The sequence below is a fragment of the Silurus meridionalis genome, chromosome 8, assembly GCF_014805685.1.
Source record: "Silurus meridionalis isolate SWU-2019-XX chromosome 8, ASM1480568v1, whole genome shotgun sequence".
Lineage (NCBI taxonomy): Eukaryota > Metazoa > Chordata > Actinopteri > Siluriformes > Siluridae > Silurus > Silurus meridionalis.
Window position 1 is genome coordinate 28,686,879 of NC_060891.1, and position 25,000 is coordinate 28,711,878.

Below are 25,000 nucleotides of genomic sequence, written 5' to 3' on the forward strand. Positions count from 1 at the left end.
AAGAAGAGGAGGAGAGTGAGGACTGAAAGAAGAATAAGATGGTGGAATCTGAAGGAGGAAGAGTGTAGTGTGAGGTTCAGGGAAGAGGTCAGACAGGGGCTCGGTGGTGGTGAAGAGGTGCTGGATGATTGGGGAACTACTGCAGGAGTGATGAGGGAGACAGTTAGAAAGGTACAAAACCGATTCCAAAAAAGTTGGGACACTGAACAAATTGTGAATAAAAAAGGAATGCAATAATTTACAAATCTCATAAACTAATATTTTATTCACAATAGAATATAGAAACATATCAAATGTTGAAAGTGAGACATTTTTAAATGTCATGCCAAATATTGGCTCATTTTGGATTTCATGAGAGCTACACATTCCAAAAAAGTTGGGATGGAAAAGTTAAATGTACATGTAAGGAACAGCTGGAGGACCAATTTGCAACTTATTTGGTCAATTGGCAACATGATTGGGTATAAAAAGAGCCTCTCAGAGTGGCAGTGCTACTGTAATGGAGATCACAACATGGGCTCAGGAATACTTCCAGAAAACATTGTCGGTGAACACAATCCACCGTGCCATTCGCCGTCGCCGGCTAAACTCTATAGGTCAAAAAAGAAGCCGTATCTAAACATGATCCAGAAGCTCAGGTGTTTTCTCTGGGCCAAGGCTCATTTAAAATGGACTGTGGCAAAGTGGAAAACTGTTCTGTGATCAGACGAATCAAAATCTGAAGTTATTTTTGGAAAACTGGGACGCCATGTCATCTGGACTAAAGAGGATCAGGACAACCCAAGTTGTTCTCAGCGCTCAGTTCAGAAGCCTGCATCTCTGATGGTATGGGGTTGCATGAGTGTGTGTGGCATGGGCAGCTGCACATCTGGAAAGGCATCATCAATGCTGAAAGGTATATCCAAGTTCTAGAACAACATATGCTCCAAAAAGACAATGCCAGACCACATACTGCATCAATTACAACATCATGGCTGTGTAGAAGAAGGATCCGGGTACTGAAATGTCCAGCCTGCAGTCCAGATCTTTCACCCAGAGAAAACATTTGGTGCATCATAAAGAGGAAGATGATAGAAGAAGACCTGAGACAGTTGAGCAACTAGAAGCCTGTATTAGACAAGAATGGGAGAACATTCCTATTCCTAAACTTGAGCAACTTGTCTCCTCAGTCCCCAGACTGTTATAAAGAGAAGAGAGGACGCCACACAGTGGAGACATGGCCTTGTCCTAAACTTTTTTTTAGATGTGTTGATGCCATGAAATTTAAAATCAACTTATTTTTCCCTTAAAATGAGAGATTTTCTCAGTTTAAACATGTGAGATGTCGTCTATGTTGTGTTCTGAATAAAATATTACAATTTAAAACTTCCACATCATTCATTCTGTTTTTATTCACAATTTGTACAGTGTAAAACTTTTTTGGAATCGCGTTTGTATTTGGTGTGACATCTGGAATCAGAAGGGAAGACAAAAAAACGTGGTGGAATGAGAAAGTGCAGGAGAGCAGAAGGTGAAAGAGGTTGGACAAACAGAATTGGGATCGACAGAGTGATGAGAAAAGTAGGCAGGAGAACAAGGAGATGCAGCAGCAGGTAAAGAGGGATGTGGTGAAAGACCAGGAAAAGAAGCTGTAGGAGAAGTTGGACACTAAGGAATTAGAAAAGGATTTGTAGCAATTGTCCAGGCAGAGGAACCGAGCTGGGAAGGATGTGCTGCAAGTTAGAGCAATAAAGGATGGAGATGGAAATGTGTTGACGAGTGAGGAGAGTGTGTTGAGAAAATGGAGGGAGTATTTTGAGCAGCTGATGAATGAGGAAAATGAGAGAGAGAGAAGGTTGGATTATGTGGAGATGAAGAGTGGAAAGTCGGTTGGACCAGATGAGATACCTGTAGAAGCGTGGAGATGTTTAGGAGAGATGAAGTGGAGTTTTTAACCAGATTGTTTAACAAGATTCTGGAAGGTGAGACGATGCCTGAGGAATGGAGAAGGAGTGTGCTGGTACTGATCTTTAAGAATAATGGACCTTGAATAAATGACCTTGGTTGATCAGTCACACCATGAAGTTATGGGAAAGAGTAGTGGAAGCCAGGCTGAGAGAAGAGGTGACCATCTGTGAGCAACAGTAGGGTTTCATGCTGAGGAAGAGCACCACAGATGCATTATTTGCTTTGAGGATGTTGATGGAGAAGTATAGAGAAGGTCAGAAGGAGCTGCATTGTGTGTTTGTGGATTTTGAGAAAGGGTACGACAGGGTGGAGAGAGGAGTTGTGGTATTGTATGAGGAAGTCTGGTGTGTCAGAGAAGTATGTGAGGGTGGTGCAGGACATGTATGAGGACAGTGTGACAGCAGTAAAGTGTGCAGTAGGAACGACAGACTGGTTCAAGATGGAGGTTGGACTGCATCAAGGATCGGCTCTGAGCCCTTTCCTGTTTGCAGTGGTGATGGACAGGTTGAAGGACGAGGTCAGACAGGAGTCTCCGTGGACTATGATGTTTGCGGATGATATTGTGATTTGTGGTGAGAGTAGTGAGCAGGTGGAGAAGATCCTGGAGAGGTGGAGGTACACGCTGGAGAGAAGGGGAATGAAAGTCAGTAGGAGTAAGACAGAGTACGTGTGTGTGAATGAGAGGGAGGGCAGTGGAGGGGTGTGGTTGCAGGGAGAAGAGGTGGAGAAGGTGATGGAGTTCAGGTACCTGGGGTCAACAGTGTAAAGTAATGGAGAGTGTGTTAGAGAAGTGAAGAAAAGAGTGCAGGCAGGGTGGAGTGGGTGGAGAAGAGTGATAGCAGGAGTGATTTGTGATAGAAGAGTGTCTGTGAGTGAAAGGGAAAGTTTATAGGACTGTGGTGAGACCTGAGATGTTGTATGGATTAGAGACAGTGGCATTGAGTAAAAGACAGGAGGTGGAGCTGGAGGTAGCAGAGCTGAAGATGTTGAGATGTTCGTTGGCAGTGACGACGATGGACAGGATTAGAAATTAGTTTATTAGAGGGACAGTGCATGTAGGACGTTTTGGAGACAAGGTGAGGGAGGTGTGATTGAGATGGTTTGGACATGTGCAGAGGAGGGACATGGGGTATATCAGTAGGAGAATGCTTAGGATGGAGACACCAGGAAGGAGGAAAAGAGGAAGACCAAGGAGGAGGTTTATGGATGTGGTGAGAGAAGACATGCAGGTAGTGAAAGAGGCAGATGTAGAGGACGGGGGGTATGGAGACGGATGATCCGCTGTGACGCCCCCTAATGGGAGCAGCAAAAAGAACAAGATATACTTTTGCATAAATACAAGCATTATTTAAAAAATTCTGACCATTTTTTTTGTCATTTCTGTTTTTTTTTATGTTTATATTGAAATAAAGATGATTTCTTTCATGTGAACACTAGCTGCTGAGGAAGTGCAATTTAAATAAATTATCACAAATAAAAATCTAATATTTATTTTTTTATCTGATATTATAACTAAATATTTATATGAATTTGTTCATTTTACTGCTCTCTGCTTCACCTTCGGCAGTTTTTTACCTCCACATGGAGCATTAACATCCTGTAACACCTGCATTATCACCATTCATTATATATAGTTAGCGCTGAATAATTTGATTAGAGTTTGAACACCTTCCCAGTGAGTGTTTTTATTAGTGCGAGTGATTATTAGACGCTTCATCATGTGTATTCTGTTGAGTGCATTAGATTTCTTTAAAAAAGCTTTGTGGAGGTCTTAGCTGTGATCGGTTCCCTCGTGAAGTTTGTGATTAGATAGAAATATAATTGTAATAAACTGGAGTACCTGCAGATCCCAGTGTGGAGGAGCTCGGCAGCTGTAGAAGATTTTCAGTCGCTCGGACACTGGACACGTCTTCTCAAGGAAGAAATCAACCAGCGTCTGAAAACATCAGAGTCATTAGGAGTGCAGTCACTGTGTGTAGTGCAGTTACAGACAAATAATCAGTGGGGTAGAACCTGTGTGTGTGTGTGTGTGTGTGTGTGTGTGTGTGTGTGTGTGTGTATAAATATAAACATGACAAATGTGGGGTGAATGAAATTGGAGTTCAAAACTCCAACACAGCTGTCAATCATTCCAGATTCATGTTGATTGGATCATGTGACGTTCCTGTTGTGGGGAAAAAGGAGTTTCTGGGATGAGAAGTATCATGATGTTAAAATGAGAAAAAAGCTCATAGCAGCTCTGCAAACACTGATCTGTTCCGGTCTTATATCCTTCCAACAATATTTTGCCTTTTCCCCAATTGTAGTTTCTGATCCAAACTCTGATGTTCTGGATAAAGTGGATTTCTCTGCAGATCATCGATCTCATGGAATCAGCTCTGATCCTTCATCAGGTTTTAAACATCTCAGAGGTGGATCAAACGAAGAGACAACAATCCCATACACACAGTACAAAAATGTATTTTATGAGAGACACGTTTCTCATCAGCACTGTGTTATTTTCTCACACACACACACACACACACACACACACACACACACACAGTGTGTTCTCAGTAGGACAGTGTAATAATTGCATCATTTCCTCATCACAGTCCTTTGAGTTGTTCGAGATTCTTTACATAGAGTCGGATGTGTAGCCATCTAACATACATCTACCTCGTCTTCTTCAACCTTAAAATGATCCAGGGGAAGCACAGTGGTTAAGATTTTGGACTTCTGATCTGAAGGTTTTGAGTTCAAATCTCAGCACCACCAAGTTGCCACTGTTGGGCCCTTGAGCAAGGCCCTTAACTTGTTGCGCCGTCTACAGGCCTCTACTAAATGCCATAGGAACATTCTGACCGAATTTGGGGCGAGTGTTACCACTTTCTAGCGCCACCACTGGGTCAAATTTAAGACTAATCTGGAATTATCCTTATTTTTTCAAATGATTAAAAAAAGCTCTGTGAAACCTGGATCTCCTGGGGTAAGATGAGCTCAAAGCCCCCTATTACATCTATTTCCATTATAAGAATTTTTGCAAACACTGAACGCTGGAGTTTTTGTTCCTTTTCCTGTAACATATATTGTTACATTTTAACTACATTTATAAATTTTATTCTGACAAACCAGAACAAAAGCTCTGAGAAGAAATCTGTTGCATGCTGTTGTAGACAGAGAGGATCACCAGAGTGTATTATAAGTGTCCTGATCACTCCAGAGGAAAAACATTCTATTTGAGACAATCAGAAGATGTGAAGGTTCTGAGCTGAGATTTTATCACTTATTTGTATCGTAGTTTATTTAAATAGTGATGAAATAAAAAATAAATCTTGAATTAGTGTTTTATTGCTTTGCGATGCTGCAGATTTGCTCCTCATCTTAAATCTCAGGCTGATATTATTAGAGACGTGTGTATTGAGGTGTGTGTGCGTCCCCTCACGTGTATGGGTTTAATGTAGACTTGATTGCAGTGAGGCCTTGGGTTGGATCGGTTCCCTGTCGGAACGCTGTTATTACCGATCTCCACCAGGAAAAGGAGGAGTAATTAAGCGTCTCCGAGCTCTGCTTTCCCGAAGCATAGGGTTCATTTCAAATTTCATTGTGCAACGTGATCACATGATCCCACAAGACTCCATTAACATAGACATTGGATATGTGAGACTCACTAAAAGCACATTTTTTATGATGAATATTTTTATATTATAGCCCACATTATTCGTTTATTTCAATAAAGACTTTCACACACACATTTAGTATTTTGAGGAAAAAATCTGAAGATCATGTTTCCCACTGTGTAGCATCACATCTTCTATCTGTATTTATTGAGAACTGAGGAGACCATCTGCTGAAGTTTTGGAAGAGGAATGTTGTGTCTGATACAGGATTGTAGCTGGTTAACGGTTCTGGGTTTCCTTTGTTGTGTTTTTCATTTCATTTCATTATGCACCAAATGTTTTGAAATGGTGAAAGGTCTAGACTGCATGCAGGCCAGTTCAGCACCTGAAATCTTCTACTACGAGTCATGCGTTTGTAATGGATGCAGTTAGCATTGTTTTGCTCCGATATGCAAGATGTTCAAAAGGGGTTTTCTGGATGAAAGCATTTGTTGCTCTAAAAGCTGTATATAGTGTTTAGCATGGATGGAGCTTTTTTACATGTACAAGCCACCCATTCCACAGGCACTACAGCACCAGCATACCATCAGAGATACTGAGCTCTTTCTTCTGGAGGACGTGGTGTCCATGGTTTCCAAAAAGAAATACAAATGTTGAAAGGTTTCCACTTTGCCTCAGTACACTGTAAATGAGTTTTGGCTCGGAGAGGATGGTGGTGTTTCTGGATCATGTTCACGCATGATGACTTCTTTTCATGATGGATTTGTGGATGACATGCAAACTGTGTTCACAGACGATGAGTTCTAGACGTGATAATGAGCCCATGCAGTGATTCACTCACGGAATTATGACTGTTAAATGCAGTGGCCCCTGAGGGCCAAAGATCACAAACATCCAATATTGATTTTCCCCCTCGTCCTTTCAGCACACAGATTTCTTCAGATTCTCAAATAAGTTTTGATATGTTTCTGTAAATAATGATATTCAACTGTTTTGCAGTTTGGTGTTGAACATTATTCTGAAATTGTTCCTCAGTTTGTAGACACAGTTTTTCACAGATTGGTGAAGATTAGTGGTGGCTTTATTTCTGAGAGACTCTTCCTCTCTAAGATACACTATTTATACTCCTTATAATCCTTTATCATCTCACTGACCTGCTGCATTAGTTACTACACTGTTTCATTTTAATAACATTTACTCTGTCCAGCCATCAAATTCAAAATAACCAGATTTGTTTGTTAAAATGGTAAATTTGTGTGTGTGTGTGTGTGTGTGTGTGTGTATGTGTGTGTGTAATAATCTAGCAACTCTAAACACTCGTTCCCTCACAGCCTCTCTTCAGTCTCTCTCTCTCTCTCTCCTCATGTTAATAAGATGTAACTGCAGTGTGTAAACTGTGTGCTGTGTGACGCTTGGACACTGGTGATTCCCACTTCCACTGAAACAGCATCAAAACAGTTCAAGAAACTAAAAAGTATTTTTAGCCGGGAAACAGGAAGTCAGTTGACAGGAAGTGAGTCTCCCAGTCCTACAGACAGTTTATCAGTTCATATCCCCTTGTTCACACACACACACACACACACACACACACACACACACACACACACACACACACACACACACACCCACCCACCCCCGCACCAGGAAACAACAGATCCTATTTCCATCATGAGTGGAAATGAGAAAGTGCTGAGAGTGCAGGAGAACTGTGAGGAGAACTTCCTGAGGAAAAAGTGCTGAGACTGAACTTTTATTTTTAAAACAAATGTTTAAAACAAGGATTTAAAACAAACGTCTTTAATGTTGTAATTATGGAGGATTGTTTGTAGAATTTTGAGGAAAATAATTAATTGAATCCATTTTATAATAAAGCTATAAAATAAAATGTGAACAAAGTGAAGCGCTGCAATTTTCTGGATGCACTGTTTATAAATCAATCAATAGAAAAACAGTAGTAAAAATATATCTAATTAAATCATTACATAAAAATGTGAAGAAAGAAAATAATTAAAAGAATAAGAAAAGAAAGAAAGAAAGAAAGAAAGAAAAAAAGAAAGAAAGAATGAAATTCAGTGTAAGAAGAGGAGAAAGATTATTAAAAGAAGAAAGAACACAAAAACGAAAAACAAAGAAAAGATTTAAGAAAAGGGTGTAAGAATGGTTTTTGAGAAATCTGTGTGTGTGTGTGTGTGTGTGTGTGTGTGTGTGTGTGTGTGTGTGTGTACCTGAGTTTGCATCATGGCGCTCCACTCTGCGTGAACTCGACCTTTCCATTTTACTCCTCAGGCAAAGTGCCGTCACTTCCACAACCCAGAACTTCGGCTGAGACAAAACACACTAAAAGAGAGAGAAAAAGAGAGAAATAAAGAGAAGGGGGGGGGGGGATTTGAGAGAAAGAAGAGGAGATAGAGATATATCAGGTACATGAGAGAGAGAGAGAGAGAGAGAGAGAGAGAGAGAGATATAACATGAGGAATCAGTTTCTTTGTAAGTGAATCCCAACACACACTCATACATGCACACACATACTTTCTCTCTCTCACTCACACACACTCACACACATGTATATATAATATATATATAGATATATACACAAACACGTACACCCATACACACACACACACAATGATATTGTAAAACAGTGTGTGAGGTCTTCCTGATTTTATCCTCATGTCTCAGAAACAACTCTGAAAATAAAAGCAGTCTGTCATACTAAATCTCACACAAACACACACACCTGAAAATCTGACACACACACACACACACACACACACACACACACACACACACACACACACCTTACAGTGTAAATTCAAAAGCGAACACGTTTTCCTCCTTTCCCACTTTATCCCTTACTTCAGTTCCAAAAGCTGAGGTTGCTATGGTAACAGAATCAGGGCTGAGGGGAACCCTGGGGAAATCCCCAGTACACCACCACATTCCCATCATTCACTACTTGCTCGGGAAGAGATGCAGACTTACACCACCGCATACCACAATTCCCCCCTTATACCCCAAATACAATCATATACCATCGACTACACACGTAAACCCAAAAGAAAACATTATATACCCCCAATACCCACATATACCCACATACACACCCAATACCCACATACACTCCCAATACCCACATACACTCCCAATACCCACAAACACTCCCAATACCCACATACACACCAATACCCACATACACTCCCAATACCCACATACACACCCAATACCCATACACTCCCAATACCCACATACACACCCAATGCCCACATACACTCCCAATACCCATACACTCCCAATACCCACATACACACCCAATACCACATACACACCAATACCCACATACACTCCCAATACCACATACACACCAATACCACATACACCCAATACCACATACACTCCAAATACCCACATACACTCCCAATACCCACATACACTCCCAATACCCACATACACACCTAATACCCACATACACACCCAATACCCACATACACACCCAATACCCACATACACTCCCAATACCCACATACACCCAATACCCACATACACTCCCAATACCCATACACTCCCAATACCCACATACACACCCAATACCCATACACACCCAATACCCATACACTCCCAATACCACATACACTCCCAATACCCACATACACACCCAATACCCACATACACTCCAAATACCCACATACACTCCCAATACCCACATACACTCCCAATGCCCACATACACACCCAATACCCACATACACACCCAATACCCACATACACTCCCAATACCACATACACTCCCAATGCCACATACACACCCAATACCCACATACACTCCCAATACCCACATACACACCCAATACCACATACACCCAATACCCACATACACTCCCAATACCCACATACACACCCAATACCCACATACACTCCCAATACCCATACACACCCAATACCCACATACACTCCCAATACCCACATACACTCCCAATACCCACATACACTTCCAATACCCACATACACCCAATGCCCACATACACTCCCAATACCCATACACACCCAATACCCACATACACCCAATACCCACATACACACCTAATACCCACATACACTCCCAATACCCACATACACTCCCAATACCCACATACACTTCCAATACCCACATACACCCAATACCCATATACACTCCCAATACCCATACACACCCAATACCCACATACACACCCAATACCCACATACACTCCCAATGCCCACATACACTCCCAATACCCACATACACAATACCCACATACACTCCCAATACCCACATACACTCCCAATACCCACATACACACCTAATACCCACATACACTAATACCCACATACACTCCAATACCCACATATACCCACATACACACCCAATACCACATACACACCAATACCCACATACACACCCAATACCCACATACACTCCCAATACCACATACACTCCCAATACCCACATACACACCCAATACCCATACACTCCCAATACCCACATACACACCCAATACCCACATACACCCAATACCCACATATACCCACATACACACCCAATGCCCACATACACCCAATACCCACATACACTCCCAATACCCACATACACACCAATACCCACATACACTCCCAATGCCCACATACACTCCCAATACCCACATACACTTCCAATACCCACATACACACCCAATACCCACATACACTCCCAATACCCATATACACTCCCAATACCCACATATACCTAATACCCACATATAACCCTAATACCCACATATACCCTAATACCCACATATAACCCTAATACCCACATATAACCCTAATACCCACATATACCGCTAATACCCACATATAACCTAATACCCACATATACCTAATACCCACATATACCGCTAATACCCACATATAACCCTAATACCCACATACACCCAATACCCACATACACTCCCAATACCCACATACACTTAATACCCACATACACACCCAATACCCACATACACACCTAATACCCACATATACCCTAATACCCACATATACCCTAATACCCACATACACTCCAATACCCACATATACCTAATACCCACATATACCCTAATACCCACATATACCCTAATACCCACATATACCCTAATACCCACATATACCGCTAATACCCATATAACCCTAATACCCATATATAACCCTAATACCCATATATACCGCTAATACCCATATAACCCTAATACCACATATAACCCTAATACCCACATATACCGCTAATACCCACATATACCTAATACCCACATACACTCCCAATACCCATACACTCCCAATACCCACATATACCCTAATACCCACATATAACCCTAATACCCACATATACCCCTAATACCCACATATAACCCTAATACCCACATATAACCCTAATACCCACATATACCGCTAATACCCACATATACCGCTAATACCCACATATAACCCTAATACCCACATACAGTGGTGTGAATTCCTGATCCTGATTTATTTTATTTGCATGTTTTAGCACTTTAAAGTTTCAGATCATTAAAACAATTTAAATATTAGTAAAAGTGAACACAAGTGAACAACATGCAGTTTATAAATGAAGGTTTTTATTATTGAGGGAAAACAAAATCCAAAACTACATGGCCCTGTGTGAAAAAGTGTTTGCCCTCTAAACCTAGTACCTGCTTGTGCCGCCCCCATCAGCAACAACTGCAGTCAAGTGTTTGTGAAAACCTGCACTGAGTCTGTTTCAGCGCTGTGGAGGAATATTGCTCCACTCATCTCTGCAGAATTGTTGTAATTCAGCCACATTGGAGGGTTTTCAGCATGAACCGCCTTTTTAAGGTCATGCCATAGCAACTCAATAGGATTTCTTCAGCCATTCAGAGGAGGACTTGCTGGTGTGTTTTGGATCAGAACCCAAGTTCACTTCAGCTCAAGGTCACGAACAGATGGCAGGACATTCTCTTTCAGGATTTTTTGGTAAACTGCAGAATTCATGGTTCCATTTATCACAGCAACTCTTCCAGGTCCTGAAGCAGCAAAACCCCAGACCTTCACACTACCACCACCATATTATACTGTTGGGATGATTTTCTTTTTTTGAAATGTGGTGTTACTTTACACCAGACGTAATGGAACACACACCTTCCAAAAAGTTAAACTTTTGTCCACAGAGTATTTTCACAAAAGTCTTGGGATCATCGAGATGTTTGCTCTTTTTGCTCAGCAACCTGGTCTTGGTCTTGGAACCATTCTTGCAGAGTCTCTTTTTTATGGTGGAGTCATGAACACTGACCTTCACTGACAAGTGAGGCCTGCAGTTCTTTGTATGTTGTTGTGGGGTCTTTTGTGACCTCTGGGATGAGTCGTCGCTGTGCTCTTGGAGTAATTTTGGTCGGCCGGACACTGGGAAGGTTCTCCACTGTTCCATGTTTTTGCCATTTGTGATTAATGGCTCTCCTTGTGGTTCTCTGGAGTCCCAAAGCTTTAGAAATGGCTTGAGAACTTTTGGATATCTGCATGATGCCTTGCTTTTTGAGGATCTTTTGGTCTACTTCACTTTGTGCAGGTCCAATTTAAGAGATTTCTTGATTGTGAACAGGCGTGGCAGTAATTAGGCGTGTGTGTGGCAAGAGAAATTCAACTCAGGTGTGATAGTTTTAACAAAGACTTTTTCACACAGTGATGTAGTTTTGTAGTAGTTTTGTTTTTCCTCAATAATAATAACCATCATTTAAAAACTGCATGTTGTGTTCACTTTTACTGATATTTATATTAGTTTGATGATCTGAAACATTAAAGTGTGACAAACATGCAAAAAAAGAAAAGAAGAAGGAAACTCTTTCACACCACTGTATACTCCGAATACCCACATATACTCTGAATACCATTACATACACCCAAATGCCCCAGTATACCCCGAATATCATAATATACCCCCGAATACCCACATATACTCAGAATACCATCATATACACCCGAATATCCACATATACTCCGAATACCTCCGTATACCCCGAATACCATCATATACCCCCGAATAATCCCTGTATACCCCAAATACAATCATATACTCACGTATACCATCATATACCCCCAAATACCCACGTATACCATTACATACCCATGAATATGCACATATACCCCGAATACCATCATATACCCCCAAATACCCCGTATACATCATATACCCCCAAATACCCCATTATACATCATATACCCCCAAATACCCCAGTATACATCATATACCCCCAAATACCCCCGTATACCCCGAAGACCATCATATACCTCCAAATACCCACGTATACCATCATTTACCCACGAATACGCACATATACAACGAAAACCATCATATACCCCCAAATAAAGAGGAGAGAGATGCCAACCTCCAAGCAACAGACACCAAGCAGAGAGACAAGCGAAAGGGTCGCTAAACAGGGACTAAGCGCGGGCGGGTGCAGGTGGAAGACGTGTTGGCCCGGGAGGAAAGTCGCGGGGGTGGTGAGTGGGATTACTAAAGAGAGAAAGCCTGCCAATCCGCGAGTGAGACAGGCGGACGAAGAAGGAGCGTGCCGATCCGGGAGGGACTGCCTGCAAAAGTCAAGAAGGAAAGGCGTTCCGAACCACGAGTGTGTGGGTGAACCCTGGCGTGAGTCCTGGAAAGGAAAGCGCCAGGGTGAAAACAAAAGAAAATAAAGACAGCTCTGCTTGGTGAACTTTTGCCTGTCTATCATTCTTCCAGTGCGGAACCAGTGAATTTGTTACACCCCCGTATTCCACGAATGACATTATATACTCCATATACCTCCGTCTACCTGAATAACACCATATACCCACAAAGCTCCATCGTATACCACCATATACCTCACATATGATTGTATACCCCACATTCCCCCGAATACCACCAACTTCCTACAGCAGGAATTTGTGTTGCTCCAGAATTCCATCACTGAGACACACATATGGAAGAGCAAACCATCCAGAAAGTTTCTTCACCTCCCTGCCTGATATTCCCAAACTAGATAATGATGAAAGGTTTTTCCCCAAAACGCCTTTGAAATTTTGAGATCCGTTTTGAGATCCGTTTCCACCCAATAGTGATGGAGAAACCATGACGAATGAGGAAAGACCATGGTGCACAGCCAGGAAGAGAGATCATGAACAATGAGGTAAATGTGTGTGTGCGCATTTTCCTGGAATATCTCTGAAATGTTTTGCAATGACACACAACATTATTCTGACATCAGAACATTAGCTCATCTGCTCCAAGATCAAAACCCCAACGCTGGGTTCCTCACAGCTTCTTTATGATTTTCTAGATTGGGGTGGAAAAAGAGTGAGTGATGAAAGTGATAACAGGAGCTCACTTGTGTCAGAACCCTTGCTGTAACTAGATACAGGTTTAAAAAAAACGTTTCCTTTTCTAAAGCTGTTGTGTTCTGCTTGATGTTGAACTGATGCTGAACTGTAGGTTGGTGATGAGTGAATACCACCAAGCACCAATCAGAACACGTGTAAAACAGAGCCCACGCTCGACCCTCATTGGTGACTCGCTGTGCATTTCACCAGTTTTTATCCACAAATAAACAAAAAAGAAACGACTGATTTCATAAAATGTAGTTGAGTAACGCAAGAGATTTGGGTTTGAAATGTAGTGAAGTTAAAGTTCAAATCTCCTCAAATGGAAACACTTCAGTAAAGTACAGATGCGCAGAAAACCTACTCAACTACAGGAATGAATTACATTCACTTCCTTACTGTTCATCACTGCCTATAAACGACTAACTGCTGATTGAAATCTGCTTTTTTAATAACGTTATGCTTTTAGACATTTCTCAGACACTCTGAAGACGAAGCTGAACATCTCACGTCAAGAAGCTTTTATTGTCATTCCAACCATATATAGCAGACACATTACACGGTGAAATGAAACAACGTTCCTCCTGAACCCTCTCATCTTTTTTACAATCCATTTTCATTTGCTGATGTACGTAAGCAAAAAAAGAGACAGGAGGAGGAAGCGATCTTCTGCAATTAAGAGCCTTCATTAGAATTCATGCTTTCAAATTTGCACAACATTTTTCCTGTTGGAGCCTGAACACTCCAGCAAACACCACACGCAGACCTCCACAGAGCTCTTCTCCAACAAGCAGCGTTTCATTCACTGCTCACTCAAAATCTACCGCTCCTTCTCTCATTCCTCCTCTCCTACTTTCCTTTCTGCAGAGTGTACATGCTGGAGCTCCTCATTCACTGCAGCTTGTTACATCATGATGCTGAGGAGACCCATAACTTTACCTCCGACACTGGAGACACCTTTCATACGTCTTACATAAACACCTCCTCATGCTGGAGAAGAATTCATCACTTTATCATCAGTGGACCATCTCAGTCTCTGAAGGAGTTGTTCACCTGTGTGTTAATATGAAACTGTTATCGCACAACATGTTTCGACCAAAAAGAAGAAGAAGAAGAAGAAGAATGCTCCACGGATCACGTCAGTAAGAAAGAACACCTACTGTTTCATTTTAAATTCTGTTAAAACACATGTTTGGGTTGTTTTTAGACACACACACACACACACACACACACACACGCACGGATTCTTCATCAAACTGAAACCGAGAAGGTGGAAGGGAAACCTCGAGACACAACGATCCTCGAACAGACGCTCGTTATTAAAGCCACTGATTATAGCCTCGGCCGCGCCGCATGGCAATAACACGCTCCAACACGAAACCCACAGCACGTACATTATTCATCCACCCAGATCCTTCTTCCGGTCTCCGGCCCTGAGGCCTGACCTCCATGTGGTGAAATTAAACTCCTGCTGGTTTAACCACAGGCTCCTGAGGATCGCAGGCTGATTCTAAACACATCCATCACTCCACTGCAGGCTTCACCGTGAGGTACAACAAACGGAACAAAAGTGGTTTTATCAGATGCTCGTCCATCACCAATGCAGGATTCGAGCAGGAATACAATGAAGTGGTGTTTCACATACACACAGATTCAACAAACCACAAACACACGCAATGATTAGTTTTAAATAGGAAGAACTTCAGTGTGCGGTAAAGATCCAACTTCAATACTTTCTCAAATCTGAACCTTACTGCTGTAACAAGATTCTACAACAATGGTGTACCTCCGTCCTGAAACTTCATGGTGTACCTTACAACTGTAATTTGACGGTGTACCTCACTGCTGTATCCTGCTGTACATCACTACTGTAACCTTGCTGTAGCCTGGTGTACCTCACCTCTGTAACTTGGTGTACCTCACCTTTGTAACTTGGTGTACCTCACCACTGTATCTCACCTCTGTAACTTGATGGTGTACCTCACCACTGTACCTTAGTCCTGTATCTTGATGTACACAGACGGGGCTGAGGAACATAAGGTCCAGCATAACCTTCTTGTAATAAGTGGTAGCTCATAATGCTGTAACTTAGTGTTTCAGAAAATAGACTTCTGATCAGAAGGTCATGATTTTAAATCCCAGCCCCACCAATCTGTCACTGTTGGGCCCTTGAGCAAGGCCCTAAAAATAAAAAAAAAACATTTTAAAAAAAGAAAGTAATGGTAAGTGGATAAAAGAATATGGGTTTATGAGTTTCCTCCCTGAAAAACTCTCTTCAGAGTGTATTAGTAAAGGTAATGAACTAAGTAGCTCGGTACACATGATTATACTATATTATAAAAGAGTCTGTCTTTCGTCTGCTCCAGCAGCTCTTAGAAATGTTGTTCAGAACCAATTTCTCTGGAACTACAGTTAAGGCCAAGACACGTATGCGTTCCAGAGAAGGTTATCACCGAATTCCAAGACGGTCTGAAAATCCCATTTGAGAAGAAAATGTTTAGGACAGGATCGAGCCGATTACAACCCGAAGCTGCCACTTCAGACTCTGTGTCTCGTGTGACGTCGCACCACAAAGTCGATATGACACTGAGATCTTCCCTTCAGCCATGTGTGTGGAGGAGAGAATAAGAGTGAGTTGTAGTGAGACAGTAATTCGTCTCGAGTTGCTGTTGCTGGCGATCAGACTGGAGCTGACAGGCAGGAGGAGAGACTTTATAAAGACGTGCAGAAAAGAATCATCACAACACAACAAATCCCAGACACGTCTCCACCATCCGTCTTCTCTCTGTGCTGCGGGTCAGTGGTGATTTGAGTTGCCTTACTGCTCACATCTTAAGAGTTTTTTTATTCCTTTAGAGAAGAAATGTTAATAAACTGAGCCGCTGCACTGAGATGTTGTTGGATATGAATCTATTTCGAGCAGTACAGGATGAGGGGAACGTGTCTGGAGAACACATCAGGAGTGGAAGCCTGGCGCTCGAGGTCTTCAGGAGATTTACGGTCGGACGGCCGCGTAAATGCCGCAGCTATAAATTCACCTCGACTGCCGAGCAGTTTTCACTAAATAGATTTTAGATGTGAGGTGGAGACCGCACTGAGCTGTGGCTGTGGAAATCATGGTGACATGGGGCTCCACAATGCTGAGCAGGTGCAGGAGATACCACACTGTAGCACGACGTAGCACACAGCGCAACCTCATTCCATTCAACACCCAGTCACAAGGCCAGAAACAGATCAGCTCCAGTCCCACTGATGACTTCCACAGGATACAATGATACAACCATCACAACTATCACAACCATCGCAACCTCCACAACCATCGCAACCTCCACAACCATCGCAACCTCCACAACCATTGCAACCCTCCACAACCATCACAAACTTCACAACCTCTACAACCATCGCAACCTCCACAACCATCGCAAACCTCCACAACCATCACAACCTCTACAACCTCCGCAAACTTCACAACCTCCGCAAACTTCACAACCTCCGCAAACTTCACAACCATCAGAAACTTTACAACCATCACAACCTTCACAACCATCAGAATCTCCGCAACCATCAGAACCATCACAACTATCGCAAATTTCACAACCATCACAAACTCCACAACCATTGCAACCTCCACAACCATCAGAAACATTGCAAACTTTACAACCATCATTACAATGAAAGCTTCTTAATTCCAAAATAAAATAAAATACTGATGTTCGCTGGACAACCGTGTGACAACCATCTAACCAGCCTGCAGATTCACGAATCCACATGTAGGCTGGGAAGATGCCTGCTCACAAGATCAACCAAGACCCTTTCAGTTTGAAGATGGATCATCTGATCTTTAAAATATTGATAAAAAAAAACTTGGTACGGTGCAGGTGTGAGATACACAAAGTAAAGGAACCATCAATCGATCAAGAACCAAACACAACATCTCTTTGTAGTGTGAAGGAAAGACCTCCTCCCAGAACTCTCACACAAAAATTATTCAATGTTTTTGAAGCTGAGGTGGAAATAGATCATCTCTGGAATCAGTAATCTGGTGCTATTTCACCAACACAAGTACACATCTGCACCTTCTGAAACAAAAGAAGACATCAAGTTCCAGGTTACTACACAATAGCACAAAAAGGAGGAGTGAGAATGGCGGGGACAGAAGAGGGGGAAATGGATGGAGGGAGAGATGAATAGAGACAGGAGAAGAAGGAGAGATGGTTCGAGGGAGAGATGGATGGAGAACAGAGAAGAAAGTTGGATGGATGGATGGATTAAATAAAGGAGACATGAGGAGAGGGAAAGCTGAATGGATAGATGGATGGATGGATCGATGGATAGATAGATAGATAGATGGATGAATGGATAAAGAGAATGGTGGAGACAGAAGGAGTTCCAGAAACTTCAGGTCATGATGTTTACAGTCTGATGTTTGTGGTTTCTCAATAACGTGATGTAACCAGCCATGACTAAAGGGGTTGTTCCAGAAAAATATCTAACGCCATGAAGGAGTTTCTTCACAGGCCATGCCCACGTCAGATCATTCCAGATCATGTCAATGAGTTCCACCTCAGACCCTCAGTGATGGAGTTTTACAGAGGTTTGAATTGGGCTGAGCAGCATGTGCTCAACCAAAAGCTTACAAAAAAGATGGATGAAACCGGATCAGAGCAAAGTGCCTGGCACCCTCACCCCATTATGGACTGAGGAGAAACCTTCCATCATCATTTCCATGGTCCAGTGGAACACCCATTTCCATTGTCATTACAAAAAACAAGGGAATCTTCCCTATGTTATGGCAATGAGCTTAGATCAGAGATCACGGAGAACTCCAGCTGTTTCACATCTTCTCTACGATTAGTTACAGAAGGCCTCCAGCAGCGCTCCGCCCATTGGCCAGCGATCGGCACTGACGTCAACGTGAAGATCATCATCAGGGGAATCACGAGCACGGATACGTCCAAACAAACACGGCGCTGGGTTGTGAGGATGACACCATCTCAACATCTCACCGTGGTATAGAACGTACATCTCTTCGGGAGAACATGAGGAAATAAAACGCTGAGCGATCTATCTGAGGAACCACCACACCCACCATGAAACCTCCCTCACACAGACACGGGAAAGCGCTGCTGGAGCAGATCTCCAGGATGGAGGAAGTGAACGCCATCCAGGTGGTTCACATGATGACATGATGGTATCTGAGAGAGTGAGGTTTAACTGGAATGGAGCGAGAAGGTCACGCTTCTGAGGAATGTCAAGGAAACAAAAGTAGGACAAAAATAAACTGTGGATACAAAAGAAGAGTTTTAGTGGAAAATTCTGAACTTCAAAAAGTAGTAAAAGCAAAAAAAGGCCAGGATCGGGATCTGATCCAGGGAGAAGTTCCACCTCACCCACAATGTTCCTGAGATCAGCTCCTCCTATTCACACTGATGTCTCACCTACAGGAGATTAATGTAGGTTCATCCGTCCCTATCTTCTCTTTTCATCTCATCATTTCAACTCAACTGATCAGATCTCTATCTCCTCTCATCTTCTCACCACATTTCATCTAGTCTGGATGGATTTGTAAATATTTAAAGTTCTTTTTTTGTGGAAGAGAAGGAACATGGCAGGAAGGAACTAAAGCTGGAACCCCAGGCCCATCAGCCCACATGCTCAACCTGAATCGTGGAGATGATCGTAGAAAATAACATGCGTGATTGTAACTTTGGTTCTCTGTTGCTCTGATGATCAGAAGAGCATCTCTGGAAGCACATGAAGTGTTTTTCTAAACCTGGAGACCTTCACTGTAGGGTGCAACTTACATTCCAGACTTTTGCAGCAGCTGTGGCGGTTACCATGGCAACCTCTGGACATAGTTTCTTTTTCTGAGACGGTGTCTGTGGGGTTTTTGGGTGAGAACATCTTATCAGACCCTGCGTTTCCGGAGAACTCGTCATCGCTGGTAAATCCTTCTTTTTTCCCCCCTCTCTTTGGGTGGGGGTGGGGGGGGGGGATTCCAGACGAGTGGAGGAGAAGCGTCTGTCTTTCCAGACAAACATAAATGTAGAAAGAAAGGCAGACCTGAAGATAAAGCAGCATTACCAGACAGGGCTTCATGAGACCTATGCCCACCTACCAGGTTACAATACCCTGCTAAGGACACACACGTGCACACACACACGCACACACACACGCGCGCACACACACACGCGCACACACACACACACGCGCACAGGAAATGAGTTCTGGCAGGCAGTCAAGCGCTCAAGGTTTTCACAGGGCCGAGACTCGCCGCCAAGTATGAGCTCCTCACACACACACGGAATTAGAGCTCGACATGACCAGGGTTCCTGCTCTGAAGAATGTGAAGAACGATTACTGAATGCAAATGGATTCAGAAAGCATGGAGACAACGAGGCAGAGATCCAGGAATCAATTACAGGAACGAGAAGAACAACAACAAGGTCAAGGAGAAACATTAGTCATTTCATTTATATTAAACCCTCAGAAACCTTTTAGGAACCTTTGATCGTCTGGAACTGATCAGTAGTGTGTGTGTGTGTGTGTGTGTGTGTGTGTGTGTGTGTGTGTGTGTATAAATCTACCAGGAAGCTATGTAAACATAAGCTCTTCTTGGGCTCTTCTACTAGAGCTTCTTGAGCTGTGTCCACCTGAATCCTGAAAGATCTGAACATTGGGTTGAAATGTGTGAAAATAAATTTCCATTCCTGGACTGTACAAGCTAGCGTAGATACCTTCACTTCAAGTCATGAAGCTTTTAGTCATTTCAGCCATAAATATCTGACGCAGTATACAGTGACATGAGACAACGTTCCTCCAGAAGCCTGGTGCTACAACAACAAAAAAAAAACACAACACACGTAACTACAGGTAACAAGCCGTTACTATGGAAACGGTGAAGCGACAGAACGAGCGCATTAGTTATAATAAACCTGACAGGATCAATTAACACACGCTGACCAATCAGAGCGCAGAATCAGTCGTCAATCATAAAAAACGACGTGACATTAAAAAAAAGGGCGGGGCTTCAAGTGACTCTACTATTGCAGTTATATGCGTCTGTTAATGATTCCAGATTCTCACGCTAATCGAGTCACGTGCCTTTTTTATCAGCAAGAAAAGTCAAAACCAAACACGTGGCACACGTGAAACAGGTGGTGTTTTATATGCGAGTGTTCTCCACTCAGTGATCCGTTGTGGGCGAGGCTTACCGTGGTGAAGGCCAGGAGCTCCTCATCGTTCAGCTTGTGGACCGGATTGTTCTTCTGGAAGTCGGTGCTGTAGGATCAGAGAAGATACAGAATACTATGTTAGAGGAACAATGAAGAGTGAAGATCCTCCTGTCACTCACTGATTTCTACAACTGTTCCAACAAAACACCAGAATAATTTCCTCCAACACTTCAACCACCTTCTACACCTCCAACACTTCATCCACCTTTTACACCTCCAACACTTCCTCCACCTCCAACACTTCCTCCACCTTCTACACCTCCAACTCTTCCTCCACCTTTTACACCTCCAACACTTCATCCACCTTTACACCTCCAACACTTCCTCCACCTCCAACACTTCCTCCACCTTCTACACCTCCAACACTTCCTCCACCTTCTACACCTCCAACTCTTCCTCCACCTTTTACACCTCCAACACTTCCTCCACCTTTTACACGTCCAACACTTCATCCACCTTCTACACCTCCAACACTTCATCCACCCTTACACCTCCAACACTTCCTCCACCTCCAACACTTCCTCCACCTTCTACACCTCCAACACTTCCTCCACCTTTACACCTCCAACACTTCCTCCACCTTTACACCTCCAACACTTCATCCACCTTTTACACCTCCAACACTTCCTCCACCTTTTACACCTCCAACACTTCATCCACCTTTTACACCTCCAACACTCCTCCACCTTCTACACCTCCAACACTTCCTCCACCTTTACACCTCCAACACTTCCTCCACCTTTTACACCTCCAACACTTCCTCCACCTCCTCCCACCTTCTACACCTCATCCACCTTTACACCTCCAACACTTCATCCACCTTACACCTCCAACACTTCCTCTACCTCCAACACTTCCTCCACCTTCTACACCTCCAACACTTCCTCCACCTCCTCCAACCTTCTACACCTCATCCACCTTTACACCTCCAACACTTCATCCACCTTCTACACCTCCAACACTTCCTCCACCTCCAACACTTCCTCCACCTCCAACACTTCCTCCACCTCATCCACCGCCAACACTTCCTCCACCTCCTACACCGCCAACACTTCCTCCACCTCCTACACTTCCTCCACCTTCTACACCGCCAACACTTCCTCCACCTCCTATACCGCCAACACTTCCTCCACCTCCAAAACTTCCTCCACCTCCTACACCTCCAACACTTCCTCCACCTCCTACACTGCCAACACTCCTCCACCTCCTACACTTCCTCCACCTCCAAAGCTTCCTCCACCTCCTACACCTCCAACACTACCTCCACCTCCTACACTTCCTCCACCTTCTACACCGCCAACACTTCCTCCACCTTCTACACCTCCAACACTTCCTCCACCTTCTACACCTCCAAAACTTCCTCCACCTCCAACACTTTCTCCACCTCCTCCAACACTTCCTCCACCTTCTACACCTCCAACACTTCCTCCACCTCCTCCACCTCCAACATTTCCTCCACCGCCTACATTTCCTCCACCTCCAACACTTCCTCCACCTCCTACACCTCCAGCATTTCCTCCACCTCCTACACCTCCAACATTTCCTCCACCTCCTACACCTCCAACATTTCCTCCACCTTCTACACCTCCAACACTACCTCCACCTCCAAAACTTCCTCCACCTCCTACACCTCCAACACTTCCTCCACCTCCCACACTGCCAACACCCTCCACCTCCTACACTTCCTCCACCTCCAAAGCTTCCTCCACCTCCTACACCTCCAACACTACCTCCACCTCCTACACTTCCTCCACCTTCTACACCGCCAACACTTCCTCCACCTTCTACACCTCCAACACTTCCTCCACCTTCTACACCTCCAAAACTTCCTCCACCTCCAACACTTTCTCCACCTCCAACACTTCCTCCACCTTCTACACCTCCAACACTTCCTCCACCTCCTCCACCTCCAACATTTCCTCCACCGCCTACATTTCCTCCACCTCCAACACTTCCTCCACCTCCTACACCTCCAGCATTTCCTCCACCTCCTACACCTCCAACATTTCCTCCACCTCCTACACCTCCAACATTTCCTCCACCTTCTACACCTCCAACACTACCTCCACCCCTTCCACCTTCAACACTTCATCCACCTTCAACACCTCTAACCTGTCCTCATCCTTCTCCACCTCCAACACGTTCCATCCGTTCCTCCTACTGTCCTCCTACACTACTGCCTTGTGAGAGGGACGAGGGGCAGAAAGAGGGGAAGGACACGAGAAAATAAAAGAATGAGGGAAAGAACAAGAGAGAAGAGTGAGGAAAACAAACACGGAAAAGTGGAAGAAAAAGTAATAAAAGATAAAATGAAAGGAAGAACGAGGACACATGAAAAGGTGAGGGAAAGAATGAGAAAAGCAGAAAAGGGAAAATAAAAGGATGAGAGAAAGAGGAAGAGGGGAAGTAAAAAGAACAAGAAAATGTGAAAGAATGAAGGAAAGAACGAGGGATGAATAAAGTCACAAAGTCAGATTTCTGTTTGCCCACGTGATATTTAACATCCTGATGAGTAACCATGGAGCAAGCGGAAATGTGTGTGTGTGTGTGTGTGTGAGACGTAGAAGGTGACATGATGGAGATGATGAAGATACTCACCACACCCCCAGGATGAGCGCCTGCTCTTCAGCACTGAGCTCGGGGAGTTGGTGATCTGACGGCGCAGCCAGATTTATCTGGTTCAGTACTGTATCATCATTCAGCTGATGGTCCTACACACACACACACACACACACACACACACACACACCTGAAGACATGCCAGCAACACGGTTCAACCTTGTGACATCAGGACGGTTGCTAGGTAACAAGAAATATCGATCGTCCATGAGATCATTGTGTGATTTCCTAACTCCAAATAAAACATCTTCAAGATTTCATTCCCACATTATCTCGAACTTCTCCAATCTGATCTTCTCTGATGGAATGTTTCTAGACCAGAACCTCAGTAAGACAGTTAGTGTTTCTGTTCTTGTCTACAACCAAAAACAGTGCTTCAGAAGTTCTTTTCAGAAAGAACATGAGAGCAAGCACATAGATTCCTGCTCCACATGAACCCCCCAGTGTGGGCTCCTGCACTGAGCCCTTAAGCAGATTCCACCCCCTGGTGGAAGTGGTGATAATTACACCATATTTGAGGACATCGATATACATGTGTGTTTGTGTGTGTGTGTGTGTGTGTGTGTGTGTGTGTTTCAGGGTGTCATTACTTTAGGCAGGAGGCTTGTGGGGGTCGGTGGTAGAGAAAACTCGCTGTCAGGGATGAAGGACTCGTCTTTCCTTCTAACATCCAGAATGAGCTGAGCGAGAAAATTCTGCTGAAATCGAGTTCTCTTCCCAAGAGCACCTAAAACACATCACCAACATTATAATCATTTCTCCCATCACCACCACCACAATTACCATCATCATCATCTTCATCATCACCAACATTATAATCATTTCTCTCATCACCACCACCACCACCTTAATCATCATTATAATCATTTCTCTCATCACCACCACTACCCCATCAACACTATCACCATAATCACCACCACCACCACCACCACCATCATCATCATCATCATCACAGTGATCTTTTTCCTCCATGTACCTGTCATGTTGATGTGGAGTCCTGAGAGGTCCTGAGCTTTCTGTAGATGTTCCTTAGCTCTGCGGTACTCATAGTAGCTCAGAAATGTGTAGCTGCACTCCAGGTGGAACATCATGGCCAGGGTTCTGCGTGTCTTCCCGCTCAGAAGCTCCTCCAGCTTACACACTGCAGATAAACCCAGGAGAGATCACACGAGAGCGAAGATACAGCATTTATCATGATGAACACATTTACACATCACAGATCATAAACCCTTACAGAAGAACA

The 25,000-nt window shown here is 43.5% G+C and overlaps 1 protein-coding gene across 1 annotated transcript in view; it reads right to left on the reverse strand.

The window, feature by feature from the left end:
* ttc27 (tetratricopeptide repeat domain 27) overlaps positions 1-25,000 on the reverse strand; it is a 65,766-nt gene that overhangs the window by 19,250 nt on the left and 21,516 nt on the right. Inside the window, 7 exon segments of the mRNA XM_046855350.1 lie at positions 3,788-3,883; positions 7,772-7,787; positions 7,789-7,883; positions 21,118-21,184; positions 23,737-23,849; positions 24,348-24,484; positions 24,734-24,898. Coding sequence (XP_046711306.1) covers positions 3,788-3,883; positions 7,772-7,787; positions 7,789-7,883; positions 21,118-21,184; positions 23,737-23,849; positions 24,348-24,484; positions 24,734-24,898 — 689 coding nt within the window.